The sequence below is a fragment of the Cucurbita pepo genome, chromosome LG04, assembly GCF_002806865.2.
Source record: "Cucurbita pepo subsp. pepo cultivar mu-cu-16 chromosome LG04, ASM280686v2, whole genome shotgun sequence".
Lineage (NCBI taxonomy): Eukaryota > Viridiplantae > Streptophyta > Magnoliopsida > Cucurbitales > Cucurbitaceae > Cucurbita > Cucurbita pepo.
Window position 1 is genome coordinate 10,260,282 of NC_036641.1, and position 9,391 is coordinate 10,269,672.

The 9,391-nt window shown below is 36.7% G+C and overlaps 2 protein-coding genes across 2 annotated transcripts; one reads left to right on the top strand and one right to left on the bottom strand.

The window, feature by feature from the left end:
* The first annotated feature begins 2,796 nt into the window (after positions 1-2,796).
* LOC111792635 (pyrophosphate-energized vacuolar membrane proton pump-like) lies at positions 2,797-7,427 on the top strand. Its single transcript, XM_023674172.1, has 8 exons — positions 2,797-3,203; positions 4,458-5,032; positions 5,120-5,499; positions 5,581-5,667; positions 5,762-6,092; positions 6,257-6,667; positions 6,752-6,811; positions 6,894-7,427. The coding sequence occupies exons 1-8, from the start codon at positions 2,948-2,950 to the stop codon at positions 7,098-7,100; spliced, it is 2,307 nt and encodes a 768-aa protein (XP_023529940.1). The 5' UTR covers positions 2,797-2,947; the 3' UTR covers positions 7,101-7,427.
* Positions 7,428-7,450: 23 nt separating this feature from the next.
* LOC111792636 (protein SRG1-like) lies at positions 7,451-8,439 on the bottom strand. The gene is made up of 3 exons (XM_023674174.1): positions 8,176-8,439; positions 7,847-8,094; positions 7,451-7,776 (listed from the first exon to the last, which is right to left on the bottom strand). The coding sequence occupies exons 1-3, from the start codon at positions 8,410-8,412 to the stop codon at positions 7,554-7,556; spliced, it is 708 nt and encodes a 235-aa protein (XP_023529942.1). The 5' UTR covers positions 8,413-8,439; the 3' UTR covers positions 7,451-7,553.
* Between the last annotated feature and the right edge of the window lie 952 nt (positions 8,440-9,391).

Here is a 9,391-nt window from a genome sequence, read left to right on the forward strand (position 1 = left end):
GGGATAAAATAAAGAATATATAGGTAAAAAAGGGACTAAATTAGGCGTTTGATGAGAATTATTACCGATTTGTGTAAAATTGAGTGCTGGGATAAATTAAAAAAATGGAGAGAAAATGAAGATAATTAAATTAAATTAAATTAGCCTAGGGGCGCTAAAAATATAATATAATATAATATATAAATTCAGTGGCGATTGTGTAAACACCAGTCTGAAACTGATACCCACTTCAGTGGCACAGAAAAAGCAGCCAATGCCTACGTCCCACAAAACAATTCGCATCTTTCTCTCTCTTTTACCCTTTTCCCATTCATAAATAAATAAATAAAAATATTATAAAAAAAAAAAAGGTTAAATTATAATTTAATTTTAATTTTGTGTTCAAGTAGCCCTTCAGAATTATTTTTTTATAAAAAAAAAAATAGAAGAACCAGTTGTAATTTTTATTTATTTATTTATTTATTTCTCCCTAATCTAAGGGCCAAAGGTTGTGTTAATTTATTATTATTTAATTGTCTTCATTGGAGTTGTTTGTTGTGTCCGTTGGATCATGGGTCGGGTTGTTCTCATGTAGCCATTATTATCACACTTTCACATTGAGTATCCTCTAAGATAATTCCATGCACTTGTCATTAATAATAATAATAATAATAATAATAATAATAATAATAATAATAATAATTCAACTCAACTTTTAATTAATCCTCACGCCTCTTCAATTCAGTTAGTTTCATCTATAAATTATGAATTAATATTAAAACTTAATAATTTAATATTTTAAATTCATATATAATTATTATTAGAAAAACATATTGTGACAATCTAGTTAATATGTACTTTACCCAATGATAAATAGAGCCATCCATCCATTCATCCATCAAACTGTCTTTTCCATCACCCACTCATTACTCTTAATCATTTATGCTTTATATATAATCACCAATCATGCTTCCTTTTAATCAAATTTATTAAAAGTATTAATAAAATTAATTATGTATAATTTTTTTTAAATTAAGTAATGTGTATTACTGTAATCCAAAATAATAATAATAATAATAATAATAACAACGTGTTACCAAATCCTTTACATTTAAATAAAATTCACACAAAACTAAAGTATCAAGATTTTGACACCGGTTTTACTTAAGATTTTGATGCTTGGTTTTTTTTTCTTTATTTATTTTTCCTTTAATGTTTTAATAAATTTTAATTTAATATAATCATTACTTTTTAACTGATATTCTAATGGATGAGTTTAGTTTGTGTTTAAGAATTATGTTGATAAGGATGACAAGGCAAAGGAATCCAACGGAAAATTTATTCTTGGAGAGTGGAAACTTTAATGAATGAGATTCTTCTTTTGTTTTCATGTCTTTTTGCAAGACATCTCTCTATATGTGTGTGTATATATATAGCAACACAATATTTACCTTAAAAATAAAGTTATCTATATTTCAAATTAAAAATATTAAAATTACATTTTGGGCTAAGGACAAATTACCATTAACTTATATAGTAAAGTTTTAATTTTAAAAGTTAAATCTTCAAATAATTTTTTTTTTGAGTAAAAAAGTGAACATAAAAATTATATTAAAAAAACGAGATTTGAAGGTGTGACTTGTAGAGAAGCAGGTTAGTTGAGTGATTCTCATCAGAGTAATTACTTACCATATTAAATGACATAATATAATAAATTTATTTTATATCGTGATTTAATTAATTTATTCGAGATTAAGAAATTAAATTGATGTCTTGTCGGATCGGATAGAAGAGGTGCCACGTAGATTATTGTTTTGAATGGAAAAAAGGTAAGTAATGACTGTTGGGATGTAATTTGGCGTAAATGAAGGTTAGAGAGAATATTTTAAGAAAAAGAAGGGAAAAAAAAGGAAGAAAAGATGAAAGATAAAGAAAAGCTGATTCGGATAGAGGATGCGTTTGGTTTACGCTCTCTTTCCATCACTGTTGGGGTTGGTTTGGATTCTATATTGACAGGTGTTATCCGAATAACCATGGCCACGTCATCAGACATATTATAAATAAATAAATTAATAAATAATAAAAATAGAACAACGGCGGAGAGATGGCTTCCATTTTAAGGAAAAAGAGAGGGAAAGAGGGTCAGGTAACAGTTAACATCATTAAAAATGGTTTGTTCCAAAACGCTGTCGTTTCCTTCATGTCTTGTCTCATTTTCTTGGCCGTTGGAAGAAAAAAGCATCCCTTCTCTTTCTGNTTTCCATCTAAATTCAATTGATTTTTCATATTTTTCATTCTCCTGCCGCCGGTTTACAATATGACGTCACTGCCACTTACCTCAACTTTTATTAATTAAAAAAAACATTATTACAAATTTGAAAATTCAGTTAAATCTAAGAGAAAGTAAACAATAAAACCTGAAATTTCTGTGGGTGGCAAGAGAGTAAATATTAAGAATTCTGTGGACGATTGGATAGCGAGGGGAGGGGGGAAGGAAGGGGAGTGTTTGGTTACAAGGAAATGGAGGAGGTGAAAAAATGAAAATAGAGAGGGGGGTAAAAAGGAAAAACTAAAAATAGAACCCAGAGAGTGGACGGTAAAAAAAAAAAAAAAAAAAAAAAAAAGGGAAATAGGGGAAGAAATTAAGCGGAAATAGAGAGTAGCTTAATCGGGTTAAGAGTTTGTTTGGACGGATTCCGGAGTGGGAAATTAATCTCACCCAAACAAACCTCATCTGATTTTGTGATCCTATTCCTATTCCTATCCCCATTTTTCTCTCTCTTCCATTTGGTTTGGGAGATGAATATAAATGTGAGTTCCCATTTCCCTCAACGCATCTCAGCCTGAAATCGCTTCCTTCCATTCACTCACTCTGCCACCACCCCCCACCAAACCCTCGTTTTCTTCTTCCTTTTATCCTTCGTTTCGTGGGGTTCGTTTCCCTGTGTGTGTTGGTAATTCTTTCGCCATGAGTGTTACCATTCTTCCAGATCTCGGGACTGAGATTTTCATTCCGGTATGTGCCGTTGTCGGAATCGTCTTCTCTTTGGTGCAGTGGTATTATGTTTCGCAGGTTAAGCTCTCGCCTGGCCGAGATGCCGCTCACAACAACAGCGCCGGTTCTAAGAATGGCTACTCCGACTACCTCATCGAGGAGGAAGAGGGCGTCAACGACCATAACGTTGTGATTAAGTGTGCCGAAATTCAGTGTGCCATTTCTGAGGGTATACCGTTTTCTCGTTCTTGTTCCTTTCAGATTTGGTTTCTGCTGTCTTCTTTTTTGCCTTATTAATTCTTGGATCTGGTGCTGGATTCACAGATTTCTTGTTCTTACATTTTGGTTTTCTCGTTTATGGATATTTTTTTTTTGTTTTTTTTTTTTCCTTTTATGAATGCTCTGTAGAGTTTATCTTGGTTTCACTTCTCGGTTCTTTCCTGGCTCTTGATTTTTGGAGCGGTTTTTGTTTTTGTTAGATGGTAACGTACACTTTGGAAGTTGCGCGTTGTGTTGCGTTAGTCTTGTTGCGCGATTATCGTGTTGTGGTATACGTGTGGATGTTACATTGGTCCTATCTTTCCATGCATTTATGGGCCGTGCTTGTTGTCTTTAAGCTAATACGCTACGTACCCTGTGTTTCGTGGGCATCCTTCCCTGCTTGTCCTTGACAGCTAGGTTCACTGCACTGGTCTTAACACATTACCATAAATAGCTTACGGAGGCGTTTATTACGAATTGTTTATTTCTTTTGATTGATTATATCTTGTCTGTTCACATGGAGTTTATTGGAGTGTCTGTAGACATGAATTTATGAAGAGATCTAGGAACTTATGATCGATTAGTTTCAGTTTATTAAAAACAGAGGGCCGGACTGTCAGAACCTTTGGAACTTATTCTCTTATATGGGTTTGTAGTGTTTCTTTTTTGGTTAAGAGGATAGAGTTGCATCACCACATCTGGAGTTTAATCAGCATTTCTTCCAAGTTTATGGGATTCCTGTTTCTTTGCGTCTGGTTCCATGTTAGTGTCTTTGTCGTTCTGTATGGTATTTATTTAATTGTTAGTTTTGTGTATGCCATGCAGAGAATCATATTCATATCCATGATTTTTTTTGGTTGAATCATTGGAAATATTTTTATGAGTTCCTTTTGTTGAAGTGTTCTACGTTAGTGCCTTCTGGAAGTTTTTTTTTTTCACTCTGTTTTTTGTTGATTCCTTTTATTGAAGATGCCATCTTCTAGAAATTGTAACTCTTAAGCCAATATTTATATATACTTTTTCTTGCTATGAAAAGGAAGTGAAAAGTATTGTCGTGTCCTCTCATTAGTAAAGTATGTAAGAATATGTGTCGTTTAAGATGATAAAACCTCTTTTTCTAATTTTATCGGAAAGTTTATTCTTTTGAATCATATGGTTTTATGCCTTCTCCTTACGTTGTTTTAGAGAAGTTTCTAACCTTTTTTACTCTTTGATGTATTAGGAGCAACGTCCTTCCTTTTCACGGAGTACAAGTACGTTGGCATCTTTATGGTGCTGTTTGCAGTCTTGATTTTCGTATTCCTTGGCTCAGTTGAGAGTTTTAGTACCAAGCCTCAACCGTGCACATATGACAAAACAAGGACTTGTAAGCCAGCTTTGGCGACTGCTATATTTAGCACTGTATCATTTTTACTTGGTGCAGTTACTTCAGTGGTTTCTGGTTTCCTTGGAATGAAAATTGCTACATACGCAAATGCCAGAACCACCTTGGAGGCAAGAAAAGGTGTTGGAAAGGCATTTATTACTGCTTTTAGGTCTGGTGCTGTCATGGGCTTTCTCCTAGCTGCCAATGGTCTCTTGGTTTTGTTTATTGCCATTAACCTCTTCAAATTGTACTATGGTGATGATTGGGGTGGTCTTTTTGAGTCTATCACTGGGTATGGTCTTGGTGGTTCTTCCATGGCTCTCTTTGGAAGAGTTGGTGGTGGTATCTACACCAAAGCTGCCGATGTTGGTGCTGACCTTGTGGGCAAGGTGGAAAGGAACATTCCCGAGGATGATCCCAGAAACCCAGCTGTAATTTTCATCACTCTAAATATATTTTGTTTGTTCCTTTTGTGCTGAACTTCTATCTCTTAATCGAATCACTCATTGTTTTGGCAGGTGATTGCTGACAATGTTGGTGACAATGTTGGGGATATAGCCGGTATGGGATCTGATCTGTTTGGTTCATATGCTGAATCTTCATGTGCTGCTCTCGTTGTTGCTTCTATCTCTTCTTTTGGCAACAACCATGAATTGACACCAATGCTCTACCCTCTCATCATTAGTTCTATGGGTATTCTTGTTTGCCTGATCACCACCTTATTTGCAACTGATTTCTTTGAGATCAAGGCTGTTAAGGAAATTGAGCCAGCATTGAAGAAGCAACTTATAATTTCCACTGTTCTAATGACCTTTGGAATTGCAATTGTTACTTGGTTGTCTGTTCCATCATCATTCACCATTTTCAACTTTGGAACTCAAAAAGTTGTTACGAACTGGTTAGTTCTTGAATTATTTTCTTACAATTGCTTTTCATTGTCACTAGTGGTTTGATTCACGGTCGAGTATTTGGCTTTCAGGAAACTGTTCTTGTGCGTTGCTGTGGGTCTCTGGGCTGGGCTTATAATAGGATTCGTGACAGAGTACTATACGAGCAATGCATACAGGTAATTGATTTATTTGCATTTACCTATTCACTCGGTAATTTATTTGTTATATAAAGATGAAAATCTGATCACTTATTTTTCTGATTTTATTCAGCCCTGTGCAAGATGTTGCTGATTCTTGCCGAACTGGAGCTGCTACAAATGTCATTTTTGGGTTGGCGTTGGGATACAAATCTGTCATTATCCCTATTTTTGCAATTGCGGTCAGTATTTTTGTGAGTTTCACCTTTGCTGCCATGTACGGCATTGCTGTAGCTGCCCTTGGAATGCTGAGTACCATAGCTACTGGTTTGGCCATTGATGCGTATGGTCCAATCAGTGACAATGCTGGAGGCATTGCTGAGATGGCAGGCATGAGCCACAGAATTCGGGAGAGAACTGATGCCCTCGATGCTGCTGGAAACACCACTGCAGCCATTGGAAAGGTATTTTTTGGATATTCTTTTAACCCAAATGTAATGCCTGGATCGATTCTTTATTTACATTGGTCTTGGCCTTCTGTATATTGTCTCAATAGAATTTCCAGTTTCCCACCAAAGCCTTCTAATGAACTTCTGTCAAAACTTCACTCTTTATTTGCCTTTTCCAGGGTTTTGCCATTGGTTCAGCTGCCCTTGTGTCCCTTGCTCTTTTCGGTGCCTTTGTCAGCCGTGCCGGTGTCACTGCTGTTGACGTCTTGACACCCAAAGTTTTTATTGGTTTGATTGTGGGTGCCATGCTCCCCTACTGGTTTTCTGCCATGACAATGAAGAGTGTTGGTAGCGCAGCCCTAAAAATGGTTGAGGAGGTGCGAAGGCAGTTCAACACTATCCCAGGTCTCATGGAGGGTACTGCCAAGCCCGACTACGCTACATGTGTCAAGATCTCAACTGATGCTTCTATCAAGGAGATGATCCCACCTGGTGCTCTTGTCATGTTGACACCACTAATTGTTGGTATCCTTTTCGGAGTTGAAACTCTTTCTGGTGTCCTTGCTGGGTCCCTTGTTTCTGGTGTGCAGGTATGTGTCGGGTTCATTCTTGGAGCTACTTGTTAAACATCAAAGTTTTTCACTAAACGATGTTCTTGTTTTGCACAACTGTAGATTGCCATTTCTGCATCTAACACCGGAGGTGCCTGGGATAACGCTAAGAAGTACATCGAGGTATATGTCAAATCCAATAATCATGTACCCAATGTTGTAATGATTTTCCGGTATTAGATCACCATCTGATTGTCATGGACAGGCTGGTGCCTCTGAGCACGCAAGAACCCTTGGCCCGAAAGGATCAGACCCACACAAAGCCGCTGTTATCGGTGACACGATCGGAGACCCGCTGAAGGATACATCCGGACCATCTTTGAACATTCTGATCAAGTTGATGGCTGTCGAGTCCCTTGTGTTTGCTCCTTTCTTCGCCAGTCACGGTGGTCTTCTCTTCAAGATCTTCTGAAAAGAAGAACACGAGTAATGGGGGAATGGCTGGGGCATTGCATTATCTATCTCTGGCCCTCCTCCTCCATTGACATAACTACCGCGCCTCTTCTCCGAAATTTTCATTGCTTTTTTAGACTCCATATTATATGCTCCTCAAGTCTGTAGCTTTTGATTCCCTTTGAGAAACGTGTAGTTTCAAATGGACGAGCGTTTTATCTTCTCATCGGTTGATGATGAGAAGATGATGAAGAAAAAAAAGAAGATATTTGGTTAAATCTTGTGAAATGAGACTGCGACCTTATTCTCTTTTTCCCAATTGAGAACAGGCTATTATTGTTGTTCCCACACTATGTCTCTCTGTTCTTGAATGCGACTTCCATTTTCATATATATCTGATTTAATTCTCTTTTACATTCATCTGGGAGTGTTGATTTAAAACAGGCTATTATTGAAACATTCAGTGAAAGCATTATAAAAAACATTCATCTGAGCCATCGGAGTGTTCTTTGAGACCAAGAACAAGATGGGGACTCGAGCATGGCGGGTAGAAGTTGAACCTCGTCACTAAAACAGGACGCTTCCCCACCTGCTCGGAAAAGCTCTTAGGCTCCACCTTTAAGGATTCTGCCATGGCGATCAGCACATTTTCAATTATCTCCTTCACTTTTATTGTAAACTCGTGTAGATCTTCCCTGTACCAAAAAAGGGTAACCATTTAATGTTATGAATGTTGTGTTCAATGCTTTCTAGAATGAAGCTGACCTGAAAGATGGAGGATTCTCCGGCCAAAACTTGAGCTTTCTCTCATCCTCCGGATTCACGACCAGATATAACCGATCCGTCCAATCAAGAATTTGGTGCTCCGATAAAATCAAATCACTCCCATACCCTTCATGTCCATCAATTTCTCTGTAGTATCTGTTCTTCTCTTCCATAGGCAGTGCGAAAAATTGCTCACTTATTTGACGCATCTGATCCAAAAATGAACTCGAAATGCCGTGATTAGTCGCCTGCAACCCTCACCAGACACATTAATCAACTATTCGCTTCATAGAGAGAAAAAAAATTCAAAAAATTTACAAAAACCAGACCTGAAAACAGCCCCAAGAACTAAGAGCCAACCGGAACTCGTATAAAGCAGCCTCGCCGCCCGGCGACGACGACAGTTGAGAAAGGTCAACGACCGGAATCTCCGCCATTGGAAGTGGATCATTGTTGGAATCTCCGCCGCTGTAGCCACCTTTGTAAATGTAACTTTCCGGCGTATCGCCGCCGTTGATGAGAAGTTGTTGCTGGAGTGTTTGTTGGGGGTGGGGTTTTTGGGTCATGTTTGAGGAGCTTAATCCGTTTCCTTTGATGGATGTAGAGATTATATAGAACTAAACTTATCTGGAAACCAGTAGATTTGAAGCAGTTGAGATTAACAGTATTGTTATTTAATATTATGAATTGTTTTATTAAAACGAGAATGAATTAATAATGTGAAATCAAAGCAAATTGATGATTTTCATCACTTTCTTCATATAAAATTGAATTCACCCATATTACCACTACTCTAAATCATTTCAAGATGGATCTTCGTCAACAATAAATTAGCCATATATTTTATTTTCTTCTAACATTATTTAAATTTTAATAAATGATCACATGATGATCCAACATTCTCGTGCATACATGGTTATGTTACCTATTCCTCACTTTTAAAGAGTGGGACCTGAGACCAACAGAGTCCTTCAAGCATGCTCTGTCCTCACTCACATGCATCAAGAAAATGTCTAGAAGATCACCCAATATAAAGCTGCTCTAGTAAAACATGTTTAAACTATAAATCTTATATGATTGAGTCACAAAAAAAAACTTGTTTGGTATATGTAGTAACTTTCTTTTCTTTTAAGCATTTCTTAGTCATCCTAGTGTTAAGATTACTTTCATTCGAATGTGATCTCAGTTCATTTGTGATCATGTAAATCTAGTGACCTGTTTAGTAAGAGATTGAAACTCTAGTGAACTGTTTAGTAAGAGATTGAAACTCTAGTGAACTGTTTAGTAAGAGATTGAAACTCCTCCACAAAAGCTATCAGTCTCACGGTTTTAAAACACATCTACGGGTTTAGCCCTACTCCGACCAATGTCTCTTACCATTCGTAACAACCCAAGCATTGACACTAGCCCTACTCCAATCAGTGTCTTTAATACCATCCGTAACAAACAAAGCGTGAGCGGATATCAAGAATTCTTTATACATTGTTTATAAAAGAATCAAATTCAAGAGGCAATTATAGAACAACCAAAAAAAGAAAAAAAAAA